At 41.1% G+C, this 27,502-nt stretch overlaps 1 protein-coding gene across 1 annotated transcript in view; it reads left to right on the top strand.

Annotated features, from left to right (window-relative positions):
* Positions 1-698: 698 nt before the first annotated feature.
* ncam1b (neural cell adhesion molecule 1b) overlaps positions 699-27,502 on the top strand; it is a gene marked incomplete at both ends in the record, with an annotated part of 63,432 nt that continues 36,628 nt past the window's right edge. The window contains one exon of the mRNA XM_079165914.1: positions 699-750. Coding sequence (XP_079022040.1) covers positions 699-750 — 52 coding nt within the window. The remainder of the gene's footprint in view (positions 751-27,502) is intronic.

Here is a 27,502-nt window from a genome sequence, read left to right as displayed (position 1 = left end):
CAAAGTGATTCGCATTCATTTGTATTGCAATTATTTCCCACAATACATATAGTCTAATGCCTTATAGGTACATATTTCTGTAAAGCTTTATTTAATCTACATAAATTATTAAAGCTATTCATTATAAACCCTTTATCAAGGGTCTCTTATTGTGTTTATTCTCGAGGAAAACAAAATGTTGGCTGTAGAGACAATTTCTTTTTACATTAGCTATTTGTCGTCTCAGAAATACGTTTTTATCACAGAATATGAATATAGATTTTTTTTTCATAGCTTGAAAGGTAATTATTTTAAACTCTTTTAATATTATGTATTACTCCTGCTCAGGATGCGAGCTGTATTTTCTTCGCATGAATATTGCAGGGGTTTCCCCATGACATTGGTTTCCTTTGAAAACCCGCGCACTATTTAACAGGAGCTTTTTTTTTCACTCCGCGGATGAATCCACGTGTGTGAGAAGGCTCCGCTTGTCAGTCAGACTTTGAACAGTGCACTGGCGCTCATCACCGCTAATCTTCGGCCGCTGCTTGTCACCAACGACGCTGCTGCTGACAGTTATCACCGACCAGCTTTAGCAGTATAGATCAGGATGAACAGTTGCTGAGATAGAGCAGGAAACCGGAGGGCAACACCGTAGGGACCGAGCGGAGATTAAACCTTAACGCCACGCCGTTTAACGCTGTTATTCGGGAGTTGCGATGGTCCAGTCAACGGATATTTTTCTAGCCTTGCTTCTTGTGGGCTGTACAGGTAAGACCATCTCACATACAACACTCCAGATATAAATGTTTATGTTTTGCTCTGGACATCGCCACCCTTTAGTAGTGGTCTGTTACAGCAGCAGGCATCCTCTCGCCTCCTGGTGTTCCTCCTCCTCCTCCCGCCCTCCGTCCGCAGGCACTCTGTACAGCAGGTGCAGCGGTAACGGTACTGCGACTGCTGCTAATTAGCTTACTTGCGAGCAGGGTGATGTGCTATTTTTTAAAAAGTAATAACAGCTTGCTGCTAATGTGTTAGGGAACCATTTCCTCTGGAGACACGCACGCACACGCACACACAGTGGGCTACATAACCCATATACTCTTCGCGTGACCAGCCTGTACGCTGCTGACTTAGCGGTATTGTGCATTGAATAAAACATGATGTCCAGAAAGGACACGCGGGCAAATTGTATTGGAACGAATGTAAGCATTATATATGCCATTTGGGATTTGTTTTTAGCCTATTTATGACCGTGTTGGTGTCGGCCGTTTGTCTCTCCTGGCATGGGACGTGTTTGTTGTTGATGAGGGAGTGATGCTGGGCTCCTTGTATTTGCAGACACACACACACACACACACACACACACACACACACACATGCACGCACACACATACGCACACGCATGCACACTCACACACATGCATGCACACACGCTCAAACAGCCTTCTGGGTTGAGTCACGGTCTCTCAGTTAAAGGTACATTGTGCAAAATGAAACACATGGCATTTTTGAAGTGCTCCTGGAGATGTGTGAGCAGGTGTGATGGCATGATAGGAGGGCTTATTGACAATGGATGCGCGCTCACATAAAGTACATGAAGGCTCTTTCAGGGCCAATGTGGGTTTATTTGGTCTCTCAGGCACACTGATGCATCGCGAGCACAACATCTACTCTGAATCATCTGTTATGTAATCTGATGCCACGATAAAGGCTTTGAAATGAGATCCTCTAAGTTGTGTCCTTATGTAATTTCTAATTGAGGGAGTTTTTGTGACAAATTGCATTTTTTAATAGCTTTTGCACGCCCATTTTTTGATTAAAATCAGTGATTTGACATGCGAGGCGATTATGGTTGGTGTAGTCCTCTCAGCTACACTCAGGCTCCGGGTTTTTCGTGGGATAGCCTTTTAATCCTTCATATACAATCCAATATGTGCAGGGGTGTCCTCGGGCAAGGGAGGAAAACACACAGGAAGTGGAGCCCTCGCTGCATTGTAATGGTAATGCAATTTCTCTTGGGCTCATTTTATGTAGAAATGTCAATTTGCAGGACCCTCATGATGGGATTCAGTCTCCTCCTAATTTAATTGAAGAATATTCTAATGTATTTGACACGTTATTTAGTTATGCATCTACCGCCAATTGCACTTAAACACTTACAATGATACGACTGCACATCTTGAGAAAGCCTGTTAGTTTAATGGAGGCATTAGATGAGATCTAAAAATAATAAAGAACAAACTGAGAAGCTTCAGCCCCTTAAAACTCTCTGTTCTGTTTGAGGGAGAATACCCTTTTAAATTATAATAAATGTGCACAAGAGTCACTCCATGTGAATCACGTTAATACAGTGTTTATATAGTTTAGCCGTCATGTTTGAGGCTGATGTTGATATATATTTTATTTTTTCAAACAGTGTAATGGTGGCCCTGTTTGTCAATGCCCTTAAAAACATATCTTTGGGATTTCTGTACTAACGTTTCTTGTCACTTATCTGCAACAACCTAATTTTGGTCGATATATCAGCCCGGCCGACTTCTGGGTTTATCTGTATTGTCCAACGTAATAAGGAAAAGGAATAAGTGGTTTGGTTTTGATATATGATAACAGGAGAAACATTTCCTTGAATCTACAATTGTGTACAATAGAGAGTGGGTGATGAAACAGGTTGAATATGGATATAACAGAGAGATTCTGACCTTTCAATAGACGGATCTCTTCTTCACATTAATCATGCGCCGTCACTGAAGCTAAAATACAAATGTCTGTTTTCTACTCCTTCATTAATTCTGCTATTGTCGGGTTTTGCGCCGCACAAATGTCAGAAGTAGTACTTTTGTAAATGTCAGTTTTGTAATTTTCTGCAAAACAAAGAAAGATTGTAATCTAACTTCACAGATGAGGACACGGCAGAGTCTCCGTGTTTGTGACTGAGCGGAGATTTGGAAGGGCTTAACCGTCTTCCTCTTCCCTTTCCTCTCTGCTGGCTGCCTGCTCAATGGGCCTGTTGAGCCTCTTGACACAATTATTAATTGATCCTCTTCAAACTGATAACTGGAATGTGGAAAAATTTCAAGACTGCATTTCTGACATGAAATGAAATATAGCCTCCAGAATTCCAAGAGAGAGAGAGAGAGAGAGAGAAGCGAAGCGAAACCAGGCGAGATAAGAGAAGAGTTCCCAATGTCCTCAACCTGTGGGATATGATGAATGAATCCCAATCTTCATCATCTCACCATATGGCTCTCGCTTCAACAGCACGACGTGGCCCTCTAGTTTACTGTAGGATTGTTTCACTTAGCCTGTGTTACCTCATCAGTCCGGCCAGGCGGGAATGATGACGTACGCTGCTCCATTTACAAAGCAAGATGGAATCATGGCTGACTGCAGGCCGACTTACGAAATACTCCAGACTTCTTCACGTCTGACTTGGCTTCATGAGGATGGAATCAACTGCTTCAAACCTGATGGAGTGATTACTTAGAAAAGTGTGTGCACATCGTGCACCGCCAGCAGTATTTCCCATATTTAGAATTTATTTAGGAGGTCCAACGAAATAGACCCCCCCGCCACAATTTCTCTTGTTGATTTCTTCAATTCTTCTTTTGTCAACTGGCAGCAAAACCTAAATGTTTTCCAATTCCAATTATATAAAGTTGAGAAACAAATCAAATGCTCACATTTGAAAAGCTGAAACCAAGCGAATGTTCGGCATTATCGATTAATAAATGACTCAAACGATTAACTTATCAACGTTATGGTCAATTAAATCTTCCGTCAAGCCTTTCAACACTGCGTGGGATCGTTGGCTCGGTGCTTCACTTTACCAGCAATGCAAAACACAATCAAGCATTTGATTAAAGCCGTCATGGAGAGCGAGTGCATCGGTGAGGGAACCAGTAGTAAGTGTTTATGAACCAAAGCAGCAGGAGTGATTGTACCGTCACGTGCATTCGCAGTGACTGCTTAACACGCCTTCGGATTGGAGTGTCAAGCAGTTCTCTGCAACACCGTGTTAAAGTCAGACAGACGTCTGAAGGAAGGTCCATTTGGGAAATCCAGCCAACGCGAGTTAAGTGCCTGATGTATCTTTTCACCCCCATTGTCTGGGATTTTACCTTTGTCTTATCAAATAACTGAACCTGCCAAAGAACACGGCGTGGACTGACAGGCCTCCGCTAAGCGTTAGCGGATTGAACCAGAATATGTTTCCGAGTGGAACTGATGATGGAAAAAACATAACTGCTGTATTGGGAGACAACATCTTGGAAACAACTGCCAGCCATGAATGTTTTAGCTATTTTAACTCGGCCTAGTTCAACAAATTCACATGTGCACATATCTTAACAGTGAAATACCCGTTCCCTCTAAATCAGACTGTAGACTGTAGTTTTAAAGCTCCCAGAACTCTTGCACATCATAGATGCTGTGTTTTTCAATCAGTGTTATCAAGGAGAAGCAAGAGGGAGAGACTGTGGTTTTGTTACGGTCAGGACTACTTGACTCTCCTATGATAGGGAGTGGATCAGACAGATCCAGGTCTGAGAGAGTTGATTGCCTAGGGACTGTAAAAAGATGACATTACACATGCACGTGACCCTGTGAAGCACTGTGGGAGCAACATAAACATCCTTTGCTCACAGATGATGGTGATTACTCCTGTGAGGCCTGAGATATTATATTATTAATTAGGTATAATTTAAGAGTAGACTAGCTTTGTTTCGTATTATGTTACTATACTGTACATGAGTGCTGAAGACCTGCTTCACATTGCTTTCAAGCTCAAGATTGCAATTCTACTTAACTTCATACCAAACATGTTAAGATCTCAGAGCTATCAGGAAATTAGAGCAGCGTGTCCTTGTCATTCATCAACTTCAAAAGAGGCCACACTGTGAACACAGGGTCCCTGTAGACTTGTAACTCTAGATTGGTGAACCTGTAGGCATTATGTGGCCTCTCTCCACTTTGAAGCGTTTACTCTGTGGGACAAAAGAAACCTGTGACAAGGTGTTGCAGACTTTGCCAACGTTTTTTTGTTAAGTGTCAATTGTTTGTTCAGACCACCGTCTCCTGTTGGCAATGATGCAGACAACTTTGAGCCATTTCAAGGTGGCCATTTTCTTTCCCATTCTCAGTTGATCAGATCTGACCCGTCACCTTCAGCTGAGTAAATCTCTATGCTATATACCTTGCAAATAAGGACTGATTTCCCATTTTCCTTCGGCTTGTAAGAGCTGAAAGCACCTCCTGTCTCCCTCTCTGCCTCTCCATGTCTTATTTGTGCGAAAAGCAGGGAAAAACAGGACTCATGTGACCCAAAACAAAGGCACCACAGCCTTGTTTCGTGGCCCCCGGAAGAGAAAATTAGCTCACGACGCAATTTGGTTACGACGCCAACTCCTGAAAGCAAGCTTTACAGGCTGACTTTAAGGAAACGAGGGCATGTCTCATCTTACCGTAATAAGGCTACGTGCCGTTTGGCTGGGATTTAGCTCGCGACTGTCTTTTAAGGAGTGGCAGAGGAAGCAGCCTGTGTGTGTGTCTTCTTATGCATCCATGCACATCACGGTGCATTCATTATTGAAACACTAAAGGAGGCATCACCATGCACGGAGCAGGGGAGAAATTGCAGATTGCTGCGCCCCAAGGCTTTCTTTTTATGCAGTCACCATAGTGTGTCACCCTCTCCTCTAACGTCACACTCCTCTACCGGCTTAGTCACCGCCTGCCAATTTAGAGATACCTCTGTTTTCACACAAAGTCATGACATGCATTAATAATATCATGGAAGAAAATAATCCATCATTAAAGCAGTGAGGTGAGACTCATTCAATAAATAAAAAGCTGTTATTTTAGATGTCTAATTAGATCACACGAAGAAGGTACCGTCTCCAGAGGAGCAATAACAGCTGTAGTCTAATAGTCTTTATCCATTCAAGGTGCAGGGTCCACTTTGAAAGGATGTCAGTGATCCTGCATAAGTATTCTAACTGTCACTCAAGTATATTCTAACCCACTTAACATCCTTTGGGAAGTTTTGTCTGATTCATAACAGTGGATTGCAGTGCATTGTGAGTACTTTATATGAAATCATGCACAGATAACCCTCAGACTTTGCATTCAGTCTGCCAACTCTTTATTCAAAGAAATGGCCCCTACTTAAACAAAAAGAAGATATATATATAATAATCACCTTTTTTATAAACGTATAATAACTTACATCCACCGGGATCAGTTTAGTCTCTCCTTATTCTGAAGCTGATCATGTTTTATGGGTTCATGTCACAGTGTTAGGATTTTTAGAGGACTAGAAGGAAAAGGGAAATTTAGAAAACGATAGCATTGGGGAAGGGAATTAACCTCATTTAAGCATCCGCGCAGAGTAATCTAAAATGATGTAACCGATATGTCCAAGGATAGAAAGAAACCTAGGCCACATGGCAACATGGTTCCTATTTCTAATTGTGTATTAGAGCTGTGTAGCTCCTGTAAAGTGCGTGGATCACGATGAACTGTTTCCATAGTATGTTAAATAGGAAATATTTACAAAGCTCTTTGTATGGATCTACTCGATCATTGTGCTGCCGTAAGCTTGTCACACAGGGAACATTTGAGTTTATTTTTTATTTATTCCTATCGCTTTCTAACGTACTGTTCTCACAAATAGACATTCATAATTATCAGCTTTCATTTAGATTTGAACATTTTACCAGGTTGACACAGTGCAGTCTGAGAGCACATATAGGCCTGTGGTTATTGATCCCAATGAATAATAAATGAGTAATGTTAAGGACGCTACACCATCTCTTACCAACATTTGCCATGCTGCTCACCTCGCTGCACTCTGCAGCGCGAGGAGAAATATTGCGGCTTTGTAAGAGATGGTATTGTGGCATTCATATTTTTTCCCATTTTGGCAGATAGTTCCCTTCAAACTGAGGTATAGAGAACCGTAACCTGGAATGTATTTAGCCATGCATTTCCTCTAATACACATGGAGCCACGACAACCTTTTATCCCAACGGTAGCGTCACAAGGTGGACGTCACACACTTGGAGATTCAGAGATTTCACAGAAAGATTTTGAGAAGCTAAAGGTAATTTGAAGGCATTTTCAATGAATTGCTAACATTAACAGGCAATATCATCAAGAGTTGAATGTAGCACTAAGCAGAATTCCTGAACCTAAGAGAGAGGAGATGTAGCCAGAAGATTGTAGGGGATTAGAGTCCGTCTCTGGGTCAGAGGTCACTGGAGTACCATAGTTAAGTGCTCAGTGGTTGATTAGATTTGTTCTCAAATACTGACGGCTGTATGGATATTGTTTGGCCCCATTACTGGGGTGTTTTCTGACTACTGTGTAATTGAACTGTTAGGTACCTCTTGAGGATTTATTGAAAGATATTCCGGCCTATTATTAAACCTCAGATTCACCTTTCGTTGACCAGCTTTTAGCCCAGTGACAGATTGAGGGGTCATGAGGATTTGCTGTTCCATTCCCTGAAAAGACTTACGGTAGTATTTCCTGTGCTATATAGGGCGAAGGGGGCGGCTGTTGCAAGTCATTCATTCCCTGTTAGCTGGAGCGCTATTAGCATCCTTGGCATCAACTCAACCACACTCCCTTTTGGCATTGGACTTGTCACCTTTACTATAATGTTAATGGATAGGACATCAAGGCAGAGAGATTGATGACGCTTGCCTTGTGTAATTTTCGCTGAACACAATAGTTTGCTGGTCAGACCTCACCTTTGGTTACAAGCTTTGGATGTTGGCTTAAAGGTGAAAGAAAGATATGCCAGACCGAGGGGGAACTTTAACATTGCTTCCTTTTCAAAACTAAATGTTTGAAGACAGTTGTTTAACCACCATAAACTGACCACAGGTCTGTTGTTGTAGAACAGTGGGTGACTGTACAAAGCTCTGCTTCAAGCTTACTTTGCTGTTGGTGTGTTGTTGGAGTTTTATTTTGCACGTATTGTCACTCCACCGCTTGTCCTCTCCTGACCTATGCGGGGCCTCGGGGCAAATGCCTCTTCAAGCGATGGCTGACCCTTTGTCTTCACTGTTTCACTGGCGCTACTAGCTGACGGCCTCAAATCCAACCACCATGATCCCACTCTTGGTATTCCAACGCAAATGTTCTCCTTTTGCTCGTGTTAGCTCCAACGGCAACAACAGTAGCTACGTCAAGATTTGTTTACAACCAAAAAACTTCCAAACAACTTCTTCGGTCTCTCTTTCTTCACTTTCCATCTGTCTCTTCTGTTCTTGTTCTTGTGCAGCAGATAGAGCCTCTACCAGCTGTTAACAGACTGTTATGCTGCCTGGCTAGCTAGCAGCTCTAACGTTACCCAGCATGCCGTTCGATGGTGTACATTTGTAATTTGTAAATTCTTATCACAATGAAATTATGCTGATTATTGAACTATTCAAATATGTGTCTATTATTAAGGCATTGGAGTTTTACTGTGATATTTAGTGCCTTGAAATGATGGAATGCTGAATGTTGAGATGCTTAACACTTGAGCGGGTGGTGAGCTAACCAGTGGGACACGCTTACATGCACTAACACGCTCTAAAAGCACGGGCAGCAGGCCCGGCTATGTTAACAAAGCAAGGAAAAGCTCGGATTACAACAGATGGAGAGGGACTTCATTCTCTTCATTACAATAATAACTCTATCATTATATAGCAAACAGTTGTTTGCTGCTATATTAATGCTCTGAATGTCGTATATTGCTCCTTTAAACTTACAGGCAACACATTGTTAGAATTTAATCGGTTCTTTGGATTTCAAAATTTACAGGCAGCATCGTTGATACTGCCTCTAATTATTGACTACTGGAATCTTAACAGTGTGCTATGGTAAGTGAGAAGATACAAGGGGGACGAAGGAGGCCTGTAAGGTTATTGATTCAAACACACAATGTGAATAGATAAAGGTCGTATTTGAAGCTTGGTGTTCCACTTAGTCAACTTAAACTTTGTTTGTAATGCAGTGCCATCTTTTGAAGTGGAGTTTTCTTTGTGTACACTATGTTTGGCATCTTGTCTGTTTTATCATGTCTCTCACGCTCCCCCCTGAAGGATCTCCTCTCGGTAGGAGACTTTGACTTCCACATGCCTAAAAGCTCTTTGCCAGCAGAAGCCGGATGTGTCACGATGAACCCTGTTGTTCGTCTTTTCCATGGATGTCACGGAGTGCAAAGGCAGATGACAGGCCCCTCTAAAGCAAATTGAATTATCTTACAGCACTAGTCATAGTAACCAGGCCAGTGCAGAGGGACAGGGTATTTATGCGCCCTTGAAATGTTTTAAAATTATAGCATTCAGAAAGAGAAATCAATCTAAATACAATCACGATCAATGTTTCGTTGCTGTCTTAAATAGTTATATTTACTCATCATTCAGAAGCTTTAAGCAGTTTAAGTAGATTCATGTTCATGGTTTTGCTCCAAAGACTCACAGTGTTTTTCATTAGTTACGTGGACTGTGTGGCCCGTCATAGTTTTAATTTGTCTCGCCACAGTTCATATAAACCAAAAATATACTTTTTATCAGATGAGCTGGCGGGCGGACAACCTGTGTTGATGAAACGGTTTGCTAGGGCACAGTGGTGAAAGACGTACTCAGATCTTTTACTTAAAGGTACACTGTGTGGGATTTGAAGGCATCCAACGGGGAGGTTGTAGATTGCAACCAATTGAAAATTCTCCTGTGTGCCCAGCATGTAGTAGAACGACAATGAGCAACGGGAAAACGCAAATTGCCCATCTAGAGCCTGCGTTTGGTTTTTCTGATATCGGCTACAGGAGAAACATGGCGGCCGGCTCCGTGAAGAGGTCCCGCTCCGCTTGTAGATACAAACCTCTCTTTATTAGGTTTACAAAAACACAATGATTCTTATTTTCAGGGGAGAGTCTCACGAAATCCTGTGGGAAACACCGCAATGCAGTAAGCTAGTGTTTTATAATTTAGCCACCCAAAACCTGCCTTTGATGCTGCCTACACTATACTCCCTACAGCTTATTTGGGGTATCTAGTCATTTTTAAGATAAAGACAGAAGCATGGGGAGATTTTGTGAAAGAAAATGCACATTTTGTGGAAAAAAAAATGCACATTTTGTAAAACACAATTTTGCGGACTATTATTGGAAACACTGTGAATTTGGATAAAAAAACAGAAGAAAAATCAGTAACTGTGCTGTATGCTGTTATCAAACAGTAATCATTGGCAGTACAGGGGATTTGTGCATCTACTGGAGGTTCCTTCACAACAGCCATTAGAGGGGAGACGGGATATGCCTGTGAAGGGCTGTTCTCTGCCTTATGACGGCACGTGGCTGCTTTCTCTGCCTCACTGGCCACAGAGACACACAGCTGAAACACATTTTGACTGAACAGGGTCAGGGCGCCGCTTCACCGCTGGATGTAAGCCTCCATGCTGGAGCATAAAGGATGTTTGACATCAGCTGTGGCATTCATATCATTCGTCGGTCTTACTGCAACACATTGGAAAATGTTTTCACACGGGGTTTTTCTGGTTTGTTGTTATCATGGGGTGTCAGATAAATAAGCGTCCACCTATGTAGCGGTGCAACGGATCATAAAACTCACGGTTGGGATCGTGTCACGGATCAGAGTCACGGATCGGATCGGATCAGCACAAAAGAAAAAAGGGAGCAAATATATCTTTTAGAGGTCCCTGATCACGTTTTTTTGCCACCGATACTAATTGGCAAACATTGATGATCCATATTGGCAGATTCAGATCCCTCTGCTGTTTGATTACAGCAGCTGGTCTACAAGGCTCCAATGTTGTTGTTTTTTGCCACCGTCCCTAAACTCATTTCAACCGCTCTGAAGTCAGTGTGAACAGTTCTAAATGTTATCCTTTTACTTTGTTAAATTAATGTAGAACATTTTTCTTCATAAAGAGACACAATTCAAGTGATAAGATAAGAATATAAGAAATAAAGGATTGTATTTTGTTTGTTGGCCTTTAGCGATGGCTCCATCATTAGTTCTGCTTGTGTCAGATTGAACTCGGACTGGTTGTTTACAGTGTAACATTATCAGAGATCGCCGACTAGAAAAGCATAAATGCTGATCGTAATTGTACTGAATATTGATGCATAACGATCGTCAGTAAAACAACGTTAAACTGTGTATTGATGTGTTCACATGTATCCTTTGCTCTACAATTGCTTGCATCTTTGGTTATGTATTTTTCTTACTGTTACTGTCTGTATAAGTGGTACCTCCTTCTGTTTTTTTTATAATAATTAGTTGGAAAGCAAGGAATGCAATGGCTTGCCATGTTAAAAGATTGTATTCCTATTGATTTTGTACACGTTGTCAGTCAGTTATTGACGAGGGAAACCACTGGCTGGAATAAATGCTGTGATTGGCTACATGTAAAGTACATGTTCTGTATGTTCCAGATCTATGTAGACCGAACAAGTCATTGGATCACAAGATTTTAATGACTGTTTGGGTATTGATTAGTACTCACAAACAAGGGCATAAGACGGCTCATTTAACATTCAGCAGATCTGGTTTTGGTCTGCAGTTTCCACAGTTTTTGTCCAAATCGTGGCGTCATGATGTGTTGTTATGAGATATGCAGCCCTGTTTTCAAGCTCATTTTCTCTTAGACCCTAATTAGAAAAATCAGCTTGGAGGAATTCAGTGTTGGAGTTCTGCTTTGCCTGAGGTTGTGGATATTAATTCACTGGTGGGGGACATGCTTCTCCACAATGCTAGCATGCTGTGGGCTGAGGCAACTGTGGTTAAATGTGCGTGCGTCTCAAAGCGATCTTGTTTAGATAACCAGAGGAGAGTTGCAACCCTAAACAAGTGGCAAGAGCATCATGATGAAACGCATGCTGTGTTTACTTCCACCGAATAATTGGGCGAAGGTCTTTTCAAGTGAGTCTGTTTACGTGTGTGAACCTTCGACAGACTGTGTGTCTCTGTTGTCGTCAGTAGACTATCATCCACAGTCAGAGTGGGAAGCATGCTCGCTGTCACAGAGTTGTGGTACTCGTTTGACATGAAACCAGAGGAATAATTGAGTTTGTTTTCACAGAATCTTCTGAGATGTCACATAAGACCTTGTGCTGTCTCCTAAAGAAGACCCCACACTTGCATGTGGTGGCGTGTGATGGCTTGAGTGAACATGGGTAGTTTTGAAACAGCTTTTATACTTGCAATTTTGTTAATGGATCAGAAAAATGTTCAGTCTATCATGTGAAGGTTAAACTGTTGTGTCAGTTTTTCATGCAGACTGAGTCCTGATTTCCCTTTGACATTTTAGCTCTCGGTTTTTGGTAAAAGTTCCGGTGTCCCTCAGAGACATAATGAATCCGAGTGGGGCCTGGGACTGTGTCTAAACGGCATGATAGAATCTAGATGAAGAACCAGAATTGAGTAGCAACACATTTAGTCTGTGGTTAATACATTTTTTATAACATTCCTATGTGGAGTCTGTGTTATGTACTATACTACACGATACCGTACTGAACGATACTTTTCGGTCTCAACTTTTTGTCAATTTCTGTTTTAGACCGTGTGCACAGATGATACATGTACGTAAATGAAAACTTCCACCTAATGCATTCCCCCAATGAGTTAATTATCCCAGTTTAAATACAGTATGACTTGAATTTCATTAAAAAGTCATTTCATTAGCAAGATCTAAATCGACTTTCTGTGATGAATTGAATTTTTTTCTAATATCCCAGGTGTTTCTGCTCCTGACAAATGTATTCCAGTAGTGCAGCTCTCAGGATTTGTAACAGAACATCTAATGAGCAGCAGCTAAAATGTGCAGTGTGTGCTGCATCGGCTTCAATGAATTTTAAGGGAGGCAAATCTGTTGTCGGCTAATTAGCTGTCTTGACTGGTTGTTATCATCTGAAGGTCAAACCAATGAGGTCCAACAATACCCACCAATAACAAATAATGGCACATGCAATGATCTCGTGCAATACTATAAGCGTATCAGCAGCATATACCTCACTCCAAGTATAACCTAATTTTCTGCTGTCAAGGTATAACACCTAAAAACCCATTTAAGATAGATATGACCCTCGAATCCATACATGTCCGCTGGTAATGAAATTAGTCCAAGCCACTTAGCTGAGACTATCACATATTGAGCGTCCTATTACACGTAAAACGGAGCAGGCATAAAGTCTGAAGAAATGCATTACCTAACTCTAATTAATCACAACCATGTTTTTAAGTGCCTAGATTGATGGCGATAGTCTTCCTTCTCTGTAGATGTCTCCGGAGATTCTAGCCCTGAGGAATAGAGTACTCTCTGGAGGTTATCCTTGTCCCAGTGTCTATTTTTATTGTCCAGTCTCTGATTGGCCAACAAGGTGTGTGTATGTGTGTGTGTGTGTGTACATATAAGCTCATGTTGTGTTGTAAGGTGCCTCTGTGCCATCTGTTGCCCCTCAGAGGAGCCGTTGTGAAGACAGACCACGCCTAGCTGGTCTGTCTCAGAGAATGCAAAACACAACCTTGGGCTTCCCTTGGTCTTTTGTACTGACGGCTATATCAGGATCATGAGAGGAATACAGGAGCCACAGCCCCTCATCAGTGCTTTAAAATCCAATCCAATCTTCTGTCAAGCCAGCTGTATGTGGTATATGATAAAGTACATTTAATCTCTTGAGTGTGCATTGAATATGCATCGGATGCCCCTGATATTACATGCTAACAGTAAACATGAACAGATTTGCTTAGCAGGTGTAATAACAGGTGTTGTTGGTGAGTCATTGCTTGTGTAGTCAGAGTATGAATGTGTTGTCGCACCAAAAGTGCAAAATGATTCACATTTGTGTGACATACTTGGCTGACTGAAAGAAAAAAAACACACTGAACAGCAAAGTTCTTCAGATCCACCGACCATAACTTACCTTAACTGCCCTCTTGCCCAATCCTCCTCAAGTGCAGCACATCGGATGTTTAAACCAAGCGGCAACGTCCGAGGCTGAATAAATGAAATTGACTGTGTAATGTGAAATTTATACTATATTCTCTTCACCTAAATCCTGGAATACAGGTTTGCGGCAGTTTTCTATACACCTATCTGACAGAACAGAGGACTCTGGCAAGTAAAAAGGAGGAGGGGTGTCCTTTTCGGTGAATAAAGTTAACACTAATGCACAAATTGAAGGAGCTGATGGGATTGCATTTCACTGGGGTTGTAACATTAACCTAGCACAATTTCATGTGACAAATAAATTGATTGATTGAATAAAGAAGTCATGTGCCAAAGTGTTACAATTCTACTGCCAGTATTGTTTATGTATCGTATTGGTACCAACAAGACCTCAGGGCTAACGTTAGCAACAGCCTAGCTTGTTAGCCTTAGCTTGTTTGGTAGCTTTGAGCTAGTTGGGGCGGTTTCAGCAACCAGGCTTCATTCGACCTGTGTCAGCTCCATCCTAGCACCACCTGTTTGAGCCAAACAACAGAATTCTCTCTCCACGATCCAAAGACATCTCGCTGTGTTTTTTTGTATGCTATCCCATTGATGGACTCACACCTATCCATGGTGTCTTATTGCCTTTTGGGAAAGGCTTGGTATCTTCCTGCATTGCTACTACTTAGCACACGTTTATCTTAAACGGCTTCACTAGTGTTAACTGTCCTCATCTAGCTTATCAGCAGCATCTCTAATTAGTCAGCGACTAGAAGCATATTGGAAGAACGTGGCGCTGTTATGGCTTAGCACAATTAGATGTGTCGCGGATTAATGAGGGAGGGCCTTGAATAACACGTAAATGCTACCGGAGTTCCCAGCATGCCCTTGTCATTTCCTCACCATTAAAAAAAACACTTTCTTTATTGAATGTTTCCAGGAAAAGAGATGAGAATTTAGAGCGAGACGCTGTGCACATATGAAGCAATATGCTGCTTAAGTGATAACTGCAGCAAGGCCAATTATATCTATTTAAATCTGACCATTTATTCAGCATCTAAGAGCTATTGGTATTATTTTCAAGCTATTCATGTAATCAACTTCTTCTGAAATCTTTGCCTGCATGTGGTTAGTATTGTTCCCTCACAGTAAAGAGTGTTGAAGACTCCCACCCTTACCTCTAGCAGGCCCCAGATCTGCTGATAACAACCTCTTGCACCTTGGGTGCCTGGGCGTTTTCCACGTTTTTAACTTTCTAGTCAACACCATTGTATTCTAATCTTTACTTTCATTTTATTGTCTTCTTACTTTTTATTTTATTCTACAGCATGTGCAGTGTCTTCGACAACTTTGTAAAACACTATATAAATGTGATGTATTATTTGTATTATTAGAGGTTTCATCTTCTCCCTGTGTTTGCATGGATGTCCTCTGGTTTCCAACCCCAAAGAGGATCCTCCTGCTTTTGCCCCCTGAACAAGGTGATGGCCTCAGAGCTGTAGGTGGTCCCCCCAGGCACTGCGTTGTAGTTACTCAGCGCTCCTAAATAGTTAGGATGGGTCACATTCAGAGGACAAATGATCGCATGGGGACCTTTAAAGTGTAACTAATTTGAAACAGGATGAAACAAATGAGCTTCTTAGTAGCGCATAGATGACTCGTGTCCCAATCAAAAGGGTTTTATTCTGATATGGTCAGCAGGGGGCCGATTCTCCAGCAGGGATATGTACTGCATGTACACGTCAGAAAGATGAATTACACTTCAATGGCAGTTGTCTGGTTAGTTAGTTAGCAAGAGATCCTGTGCATATAGATTATCTAAGCGTGAGAAACATTATGTAGCAACTAACTCAATCAGATACTTACTATATTATAATGAATTCCTGTGCGTGCTGCTCTCAGTAATCGCAGTGTTCTCTCCCTCGCACGGTCCTGCTCGTAATGGATTCAACAGCTCAGGTTAACGGGTTGCATTGGCTTGAATTTTGACACGTTCAACATCTACTCAGTAAAAATGAGTATTGGGCAAAGGTGAACTGTAACGCTATCGTGATGTGTTCAAATGTTACCATGTAGATCTAAGCTCGAAGCAGCTTTTAATATATATTTCAAACTGCTAATGACAATATTTTCTTTAATCAAAGCTAATATTTAAATAATACAATCATTTATTTCCTAATCATTTGAATTGTGTACTTTTATGCAAATTACAACTATAGCATCTCTAGTTGGAAGGTATTTTTTGCAGGAAGCTGGGTACTTGTACACAATTAAAGTTATTATTTTGGTGTTTTGAAATTATAGTTGATCAAAATATTAGGGTCAATACACAACTAGGGCTGTTGTTTCTTACAGTGCTAACAGAAAAGCCATATATATATATAATTTATATAATTCTATACGTTTATTGAGCACATTTGTATATGAACTCCAAGGTAAGTTTAAATGTTCACCCCCGTTAGATAAACGTGAAATCCCATGTTTGGTGAGTTTTAATGTTTTTTCCGGGTACGTCTCCTTCGACAGTAATTCTCAGACTGCAGTTAACGGTGTTGCTGCTGCGGTTGTTTCATGACCTGTCTGCTTGATGGGTCTCTGAGCTGCAACACCAACCTACTCAGTGCTCTTTCATGTTCTGTGTTAAATCAGAAACGTTGTGAAAAATTCAGCAAGGAGATGTGCGGATAGAGGCTTTGATTTCAAACTTGGTCCCACAGTCTATCTTAGATCGTTGTCTTGGTCTTTTCTTTATATTTCTATCATGCCGGCTGTTTGTTTGTGGTTATCTTTGACATACTGTTTTGCCGGTAAACCATTCACTTGAAAGAGGAAATAACAGTTTCGCAGCTTTTTGTTGAGGCAGCTAACCAGAAGCCTGTTTGATGCGCAGCCACTGTTTTGCTTTGATTTGATTGGCTTACAGTTGACGAAAAGCGTACAGTGGTCAGCAGGGACATAATACGAGGACAGGAAAAGACCAGCTGAGGCGTCACCATGTCGGCTGCTGTGGTGGGTGACCCTTGTTCATTCGCTGGCAGACTAAATTGACTGGCATTTGATACTTGGCAGGTGTTAATATCAGACTCTCTTAGTATGGGAGGCGGGACATCCGTATGTGATTGACTGCTGGGTGGGCGACGTCCAAATGCTCAGCTGCAGCCAACTGTTCATGCCAGCAAGCGAGGGAGCGGGAATAGCCCTGGTGAACATTGTTCAGCATTTCTCTGGTCGTAGAATAAGTTTGGGCTTCTGGTTTCTCCACCTGCTTCTCAACGTGTTCACACAATTATCCGTCTCCGCTCTGTAACCTTGACGGAGACACGCTCGTGCCAGCTTTTTTATTTTCATTAGTGCTTTAATCCAATTACTGTGTTGTCTGCCGTAATCTTCTAATGGGTCTGCAATCGTCTTTCCCTTCCGTTCGCAGACGCCCCGAGAAGTGGCTGCACACACGCTGTCATCCTACACAACATAATGAGCACTCAAGTGCTGCTCTGCCTCTCCGCCCTGCCCCTGGCTCTGTCTGGCTGTATCTGAAATGGTGCATTCCCTTCTTATTGATCCTCTTCCTGGTGGAGTCACAGGCAGGCTTATCCGGCTCGTCCCGGCTTGTCTGCCTTCTGAATGGACACACAGAGAGAGCTGTGTGCCTGTGCCAGGCTTCGGGGCTCTGCGTAGTCCTAGGCAGCTTGTGGCTGAGTGGTCTTTGTGGCTCCCCTCCCTCCTTGCCCTCCCTGTCCCTCTTTTTTTGCCTCCTTTTGTTGTTACAGGAATTATTAGGGATGCATGAAATTCTGCCCCAGTTAGCACAGCATTAGCGTATTATATTCTGCAAAAACCTTTAAACGCTTTTCTCGCAAGTAGCGAGAAGGCGTCCTGCTTTGTGGGCTTTTTCACGGGATTGTGTCGTGACGAGCGCTGTAACAGGGAAGCCACTGGAGAAACACTGTTATGATTAATCTGGAGGAACGAGTGTTATTTTGCCACAGTCCGTGGTGATTCATTGTGTTCGCAGAGATGTTACCGTTTCAGTCATTGTTCATGCCACACAGACTCCCTATTCATGTATGTAGTCGCCACACAGGATTCAAGAAGAATCTTTGCACAGTGCCCAGTATTCAGCCTCCAAGAATCTTTCCATATCACTGGTTATGCATGTCTTTTTTAGACATACTGACAGACTGCTCTGTCAGGTTGTACAGCTCCACTGGAGCCCCACACTGCATGGAAATCAAACTGGTCTTTTTTGGTGTAATTATGTTTAACATAGGTGACAAAACGTGTTTATTTATAATTTTCTGAATGATTTACTAAACCACAATTAATCTGTCTCTCCTGTGATTTTCCGGAAGCTTTCTCTCCCCTATATTTGAAGTGTCTGCATTTTCTTCTGGTCTCGTGTTCAGCCTTCTAAATACTGAGTCATTACAGGAGTACACAGCACGGCATGATGGGCCACAGACGCTCAGATCTCTGCCTCCCTGGGCTTTTGTTGTGTGGCGCACAGCTGAGGCAGATGCTGAGGGGCACTCGCACTAAATTGCCTGAATGAGGGCGAATTCTGTTGGCCACTGAAGTGGAGTGCACCGTAACTCATTGACTCTCAGCTTATCTCGAGCAAAGAGAGTCAAAGGAATGTAGCTGAGAGAGGCTTGCACCCATTAAGGAGTTCATTTTAACTTCTATTTTGGCTTCAGTTTGAGTCATGATGCTACTTAAAAGACGTCATGGCTTCACATATATAGATGTTATTTGAGAGACTCAACCAAATGAATTTACCACAGCCCAAAATTGTGTGCCTGTTTTGTATTTATGATTAATTCTTGTCATTAGTCTTTAGAAATGCAGTGACAAGTCTGGGAGAATGGTGCGTTCATGTGCAACTGCATAGACCGGAAAAATATCTTCCCTAATTTGAATTTAGCTGGGGAATGCCATTGTGTTTGGCAACAGACTCAAGTGATGCATATCGAACACACCCACCACAATTAAATTCTCAGGATGTGAAGAATCTCCCATGATCACGTAAATAACAAAGTGTATTCTCTTAAACTGTTGATTGAAATGACAGTCTAGTCTTTTATTAATTAGGCTAGGATCTTTTGGAGGATTGCGCAATGCAAAAGCGAATACAATTATTGTGGTTGGACCAGTTCTTTGGTTTCTGCTTTTAAGAAGTATAGATCTGCATTAGGTCTAATAATTAGAATAAAGCCCGACGGCTTTACGTTTGTGGGTTGTCCGCCTGTCTGTCCGTACGGTCCATCCTAGTGTTCCTGATATCCCGTGAACGAGATAGTCCCAGGAACGCCTTGAGCGACTTTCTTCAGGTTCGGCTGAAACGTCCTCCTGGACTCCAGGATGAACTGATAATAATTTGGTAATCAAAGGTTAGTGTGACCTCACGAAACACGTCTTTGTCCATAACTCAGGAATTCATATTGTGACAATTTCACACAGATGTCTAATAGGATAAGATGGTGGGGTGATGACGCTTTGAACGAACATGGATGTAAGCGCGAGGCGGTAATTCTAGTTTCAGTAGACTTCTTAATGTTGCAGAGGCCAACGTGAAGAGGATTTCATTTGTCAGGGAGCTTTTCTTTAAAAAGGGTTATAATTATATTTACATATCATGTTTTTACAGTATATTTTATGTGAAAATAGTATTTTTTCATGGATGTGGTTTGATGTATGTAAATCAGTATTTTTGTTTTGCACATCAAGCTACAGTACACAACAAAACAATCCTTTTGGCTTATGACACAGTGATGAAAGAGATGTGCCATGAAATATGAAAGGTTGTACGATACTTCAATATCACAGTCAAATACCTTTGAAACGTCCACACTGCAACTACAGATAGGAGTCTGAATCATCTCTACTGTGGCAGCTCGGCCTCTTGTTCTAATATGTGCTGCCCTATTACGCAACACTTAAATATGACCATTACGTCAGTGTTTCAAGTGATCATTTTACGCCCTCGTTGTTTAACATGTAACTGGGACTGGGATTGCAGAATATATAAACGTTCTGATGCAATTCATAATTTATAGCTTGCAAAAGTAATTTAATTACATATGAACTACATCACAAGCCTCCTTACTAAGTTCTGCAGATAAACAGAACATTTTGGATTAAGACTTTAGTTTTACAGGTCTGAAAGCCTTGAAATAGATATTATTAAGAACATATCAGTGTCTTTGCACTAGTGGCTTTTTAGGGTTGGCACATACTCATCCTTCCTTTAAAAGTAATGCACAGATATTTAATGTGAGCTGCCAGCCATCTGTTGTGCAGTCGTATCATGTTTTAAAAAGTAATGAAACAAATGAAATGCCCAACGTGCCTTAAGCCAAGCTGCCTCAGTTTGGGGTATTAATAAGGGTATGAGCCACAAACTAATTGTTAAAAGTTTCTCTTTAAATATTTCATATAAGTTGAATTTGTAGCTTTTTACTTAAATACAGTATGTAGTTAACTGGGGGCAGACATTGAAGGCAATCCTGGTGAGCCATTGAAGTTGTGTGCTGTGTTTTAACAACCTCTACAATGTAAATAGTCACTCTTCTTCTTCGGAGGCTGCACTGCTGTGTCCAATCAGGAGAGAGAGAGAGAGAGAGAGAGAGAGAGAGAGAGAGAGAGAGAGAGAGAGAGAGAGAGAGAGAGAGAGAGAGAGAGAGAGGGGGGTGATGTCAAAATATGGGGAGAGGGGAGCTGGGAAGCACGTTTCCATGGCAACTGGAAGAAGTGAGTATAACTGTGGTTGAGAGGCATGAGCAGCAAGCAAACACTCACTTGTTCCTTAGAGGTAGTGAGTCCTGAATACATCCATTTTGGGTAAGTATTGTCCCCTTAAGACCGAGGTCTCAGAGTTCTGTTTGTTCTAAATGAAGGTTCATTTCTAGTAATGTGCACAGACATCTAAATGTGGGCGTGTTGTGTGTACCGAAACACCTGAATTACATGCTTTTGTCTTTTTGTTTTTACATTGTAATGCACATTTTATTCTAATTTCACAATAACTTTCTTGTGCAAGAACATGTGGGAAAAGAAACATTGTGATATATTGTGAGTAAGTCTTATGCAGTATATATAAAAAAAATGCAACACTATTACTGAGACACTTCATCACTGGAAACAATTGACCCTTCGCTAAGCCCCCCCCCCCCCCCCCCTCCCCGCTGCTACTACGTTAAGCTGTCAGAGCTACCATGGAGCCCACACTGTCACTCACTGCACTTCCTGAAAACAAAAAAGTGATTTCAGTGAGAAGCAGAGAGAAGGGACGGCAGACTGATTCAGCAGAAATGATAAAGATAGAAGAGAAAACCGAGTGATCACAGTGTAAAGGTGAACCAGCACATCACCTGGCCATCCAGACAGGAGACTATGGTATTAAGGAACAACACTGTTCCTGTAAATGCTAGTTGTGCTAACGTACTCTGCTAGTGTTATCCACAAAAGGTTTTTACGTAGAAATGTAATGTTTTAGATCTCCTTACAACCTCTCCCGGTAACAAGTATTACTCTTACATTTACCCAAGGCCCAACGTTAGCATGACTAGCTCGAAATGATTGGCCAGTCTGAACGTTTCTGCAGTTCAAACAGTGCACAGGACAAAGGTAATACTTTTGTGCTGTATCCCAAATCGCAGAAACTCTAGCGTTGCAGTACACTGCCATTAGCTTGGGCAAAATATATATAAAATAAAAATGTTATTTTGATAGTGTAACACAAGTTGCTCAGTGATTTTCTGGCCTTAGTGGCTAGCGTACCTTTCATGTGAAGGACAGATCTGATTCTTTGGTTTATTTTAGATTACAGATAGCGGAGGTTGTGACTGTCAATGTGGCAAGTTTAAGTGTGTATGTGTGTGTGTGTGTGTGTGTGTGTGTTTGTGTGTGTGTGTGTTTTACACTGGCAAAAGAGATAATGAGCTTAACACAGCAAGTGAAGCGAGTAGCGGCTTGGGTGGAGGCTTACTACAGCATCCAGTAGCACACGCTTTAGCACCCGAGGTGTTGTTCCAAGATAACTACGGAGGCCAGAGGAAAGAGGCCGTGCTCTGCATTAATTCTTATCTATGTGGTGTCCTTGCTCTTCATATTTTATCAGTCACTTCCAACATAACCGTCAAAAGTCAGTTTATTCCCGCGGGGAACTTTAAATTCTAAGATACAACCCGAGCTAGAAAGGATGAGTTCAGGCTATATGAAGCTATTTAAGGCTCTCCGACTGCAACCACTGATTACTGTAGCCCAAGGACATCAATGTACACCATTTCCATTCATGAAATAATAACCCACTTCCACCGCCATCACTAGACACAAACACACCCATACACGTGCAGGCACATGTGTATGCAGTGGTATTAAGTAGTACAATTCCCCACGGCTGTACTGGAAAAATCATGGCGATGACCCTTGAATAGCAATGGTTTGAAATGGCAAATATGCTGTCAGTTCTGGTCCTAGACTACAGTTGCATTCAAATAACTGGCACCAAATATGTGGCTGCATTGTCATGTGACAGAGAAATTCACTCACTTCATGCTCCCAGTAATTATATCGTGTTTTTACTCCATGCCGGTGTATGTTTAATGAGTCTGCTCTAAGACTACAAACACTAAGGTTCTGTTAATGACCTACCGAGACACGAATTATTGACACTGCAAGCTGTCTCCTATAGTCATAATCAGCCTGCATCCACATATGACATTGCCCACAGCCACATTAAACATTACATCACAAATAAACTGCTAATGTCAGAGCCACGCTTGTTGTGTTGCATGCAGATTTGCCTCGTGCTCTTCTGCTTGCTTGCAGGGAAATGGGACTAGAAACAACTAGATTCATTGCTGCCGTTTTCTTGGTATTTGTCTCGGCATTGTGTTGAAGTTGTAGGCAGGGCATCATTCTCCGCTCATATGTCATCTGTCAAGTTGAACACATTGTGCGATCGTGATTAAGACTTAATTTACTGCTCCGATTTTGGGACAGACTGGCTTTCTTCATCCATTTGTTGGCAGCTGATGTTTGAGGTTCCCGACCATATTGTGCATCCATAAATGGTAATGTCTCGAAGGCAGAGATTATTAAATCTAATTATCCTCCTCCGTTTTTCTCAGTGTCTTTCCTTTTCCGTCTTAAGAATGAAACTATTGATGTGAAATAGGATCCAAAACTACTCGGAGGTAGAGCCATATCTCAGTCTCCTGATGTCAGTTTGTTGATGGAAAATTCCTCTCGGTCTTTCTGACATTCTCCTTTGTATTCTGGCTTCATGTTCCTGTTTTTATTTATTGTATCATAGGCGCTCGATAGAGGTTAATTGTGATGGGGAGGAGATTGAATTTTTTCCATCTTCATTCAGTTTATGAGAAAGGCAATTTTTTTTTGGGGGGACGAAGAGCGAAATCGGAAGACGTATTTTAATATGAAATGTCAAATTTAACTGCGGGGGGATTGCATGTGTTCCTTGAACTAGGCCACTCTTACGCCTCAAATAGTATATTTCTCAGTAGGTCTCTCAACCGGTCTGGTGTTGAAGGCCTGAACAACTAAACTTAGACACACGTTTGGACATCTTCTCCAGTTTGTATGCAAGTTTCATAAGCCTGGGGTTAGGTTTGCCAATTAGTGGTGCATATAGTACCTTCCAGGGCCAGTTTCCTTCCTCCTCATTTTAAGTCCTCGTTCCAGTTTTGATAAACAGCCAAACTTTGAATCTTCTTTTCCAACTTGAGGCTTGCTGCAGGTTAAAGACTCTTTTCTTGGTTATTAGCAGTTTGCAAAATTACAGTGCAGATTAACAGCTAACTTTTCAACACGACAAAAGGAATGAATATGATAAAGACTTCACATTCATATCTTCAGCTTTTATGTGTCAGTGAAATGCATTTTAATATTTGAAAACTAGTGTATCGGTCCTTTAGCTAATAGGTTTCAGAACTCATTTATACTCTGTTTACGCTGCATCTGTCTTTTTTTAAAACTGTTAAATGTAGTAATGGGAAGTTTTTAAATATTGGCAACATGGTAGTATTAAAAAAAAACACTTATTATTGATTGATATATGGGAAATCAATTACTCAATTTTAAAGCAACAAGACAAAATGCATTCTTCTATGTACAATGCTTCTATTCTCCGGCTTTGACTTCTATAATATAGAGATCTTCTCCAGGCACTCTCTGGATTAATCACTGGGGACTGACATCTCTAGGTCGACTACATTTCTCGGACATACAGTTACTTCTTGTTATTTGGCCATCTTCTGCTTTGAGCCCCGGACTTGAGCTAGAGTAGCTCGTTAGCCTGTTAAACATATGAAAAGATGGCTGTTGGTTCAAAAGAAATGACACTGTCTTGTTCATCACTATGTGCAATACGGGCCATGGTGCTGCCTTCGATCCGAGCAGACAAATGATTGCTTGAGCTACAGAATATTTTAATTTAGAAAACTCCCAGACTGTGCTGCTGTATTGTTCTTCTATTGTAATATTCCACAGAATAAGAAGAAAAACATATAGCGAGAGACAGAGAAGGGGATGGGGGATTGTTCATCCTGTTGAATGTCAGCTTGCATGCAGGATATGACAACGGTTTCGCTTTGTTGCTTTTAATAAAGGAAACACGGTGCTGTGAAGTACACTGGCAGGTTTCACAATGTGGCTCGCTGCTTTCTGACTTTTGGACAATAATTCAATGCACACAGCTGATCCAGTTACATCCCAGTTTGTGATGAATTAGCACATTAGCAATGTATCAGTTATCAATGTATAGTACCTGTTCCTCTATTATTTATCATCATATAGGGGATATACAATAGGCTCAGTTGCAAGTTTATAAGTTGCACCCAGCTAAAACTTTTGCAACAGTCCTGCAATGAATCCTACCTTCATGGCGTTCAGGTTTGATTAAACTTCATGGTCATTTTGGAGGCTGTAGTTTGTGGTGCTGTTGAATTATACTGAGAGGTGTTTGAGATATTCAGGCTACTCTACTTTCATTCATATAAATGGTTATCGCAGGGTTGCTGTATTAAACTGCCTTAGTTTTAGCTCGTGTATAATACACTCTGTACACAGTATTATTTGACCCACCCCCCCCACACACACACATTTGCATTTAATTTGCTCCTGAAACGCAATGCTGTTGTAAACGTTAAGTGTAGTTCAGCGATGTTCTGAAACCTCTGCATTTCTGGTAAAAATGTCAGACAGCATTATTTTTTGTTTCTTAAAAAAAAAGATAAGAAGCTTTTATACTCCAGGACGACCTGAGGTGCACATAGAGCTCAGCCATTCTAGTCAATATGCTTAACACTACAGGACACTAATTCAGCCCCTGCTCCACATCTCACCCTTCTCTTTAATCGCCACTCCACCTCCCTTGAAATTGAACAATATGACAGATTGATCACACATCTATGCATGCAGTGATCTAACAGGGCTTATTTCATTCACCCGTTTTACTTTATTGGAGTTCTTATAATGGGTTTACCCCTTAAAAGAGCTGAAACCACGAAGTAAAGTGGTTTTAGAAACACAAAAATACAACAATTAGACCACATTTCAACAGTAGTAATTCAACCAACATGTTTTTAAGGTTTTTTCCCCCGTCTGCTTATATAGATTTGGCTTGGTAGGGAACCATTACAAATACAAAGCACTTTCAGACATTGAATGTGATAATGAGCTTTACAAATAAACTTCACTTGACTTGATTAATCATCATCTCCTCGCCTCCTCTGCAAATGAGTTGCCTGTTCCACTAAATGAATACCAACGGTAGTTATTTCCTTGTTCCAATTAAAACAAAACCCTTATCCATAAATTAACATAACAGTGCCTTAGCTAGCAGTTCATATGAAAATAATATGAGAGGGTTTTTTGATGCCTGGTTTTCATGTTGCTTCACTTTGAACATCAAACCCTGCTGACAAAATGAAACAATTTGGCTCATTTAAAGATACAACCGAATAACTGCGATTCATGCTATCAATAATATAGTAGTTTATGCTCTTAGATACTTGTTTAGCAAAGTATATGACCTTATGACTTCTGGTGACTAGTAGTTCTCTTGAATACTGATGTTGAATACACTTATTGTAAGTCGCTTTGGATAAAAGCGTCTGCTAAATGACTGTAATGTAATGTAATAATAGTGCAGAGAGAGCGCAAACAACAGTGATTTCCAAAGTCTAAACCTATATTCTGTTTCTACCCGACACTGCTGCTCTGATGGGATAAGGGATCATACGCTACACACCCACTTAATATCCTTGTCTGGAAGACGTAGTAAACAGTATTTCAATTTTGGTTTGCTGAACAGGGTTTTCAAAGTCTTAATTCAGCCATGTATTGCATGCATACCTCTGGTTGTTCCTGTATTGAATAGCAAGTATTAACTCAATAGATGAGAATCAATAGTGTACAAGAGACAGGTAACATTTATACACTTTTAGCCTTTTCAGTACAAGTAATTGCTATGTTGCCCTGCCAGTCAGGGATGGTGATGGGTTAAGATTTGAGGCGATTAATTGATCAGTCCCTCCAGAGAGAAATAATCGATCATTGATCAATTATTCAAGTGTTCTTTTCAGCAAAGATCCCCACAGTCACTGGTTCCAGCTTCTCAAATGTCAATACTGTATTTACTGGTTTTCTTGGTCTTCTTTGATGATTAGTCTAATCTGTATACACAAGATACATTGACTTTATTTCTAACCTTTAGTCAAAAACAAACCCAAGCAATTACGATTTGTTAACTAGGGCTTTGGAAAATATATTTTTCTTGCCACTTCTACCTAGCAGTGGTCACTCTTGAAAGTAATATGTTGTGCATTTTAGGCCAATTTAGTCACACTTCTTAGTCTCACCACAGGCCCCCATGGGAGATTCTGCAAGGAACAAGTGAAGCTTTGTTCTAATTAAGCATAGAAGTGTTTCAGGCCATACTTCTGTCCGTGGCAAATAACAGAAATCTGTCTTTTTTATCCGGTCTTTGATTAAGTGCAGGCTTTCACTGAGATACACGCTGTATTTATCTTGTTAGACAGACAGGATGATTAAAAAGAAAAAAGCATCTTAAATGTAATTTCTTTCAAAATACACTGGCAGCACAGACTTGGTTCTTACCAACTGCTGAGTGTTAACTCAATAATTGCAGGGCTGAATGGATGTTTTTTCTCTCAAATGACCAGGAAGTCTGCAGGCAAAATAGGAACAGGACATATCAGGGTTTTTGGTAATAACCAGTTGGGCTGCTGGAGCCAAAACTGGCATAGTCCGTTTCTACAAGTTTCCTGTACCTTCTGCCTTTTCAACTACAGTAAAGAACGTGGATGTATATGTGCAAAGATATGAATGTCGCCACCTACAGGCAAGGAAAATAACAGCTGCTGAAATTTGGGCCAACTGCCGGAAATGAGAGACACAGCTTGATTCTTTATTATCGTTTTAACTGCTGTTGTCTTTGATTGTGTGTTTAAAGTTTCACATTCACTACTTGTACCAACTGTTATCTACAATCAAATAATTATAAAACATTAAGCAATTAACCTCAGAGCAA

The sequence above is a fragment of the Pholis gunnellus genome (genome assembly GCF_910591455.1).
Source record: "Pholis gunnellus genome assembly, chromosome: 9".
In the NCBI taxonomy this organism is placed as follows: Eukaryota; Metazoa; Chordata; class Actinopteri; order Perciformes; family Pholidae; genus Pholis; species Pholis gunnellus.
Note: the sequence above shows the minus strand (reverse complement) of the source record. Positions and strands in the feature narration are given on the sequence as shown.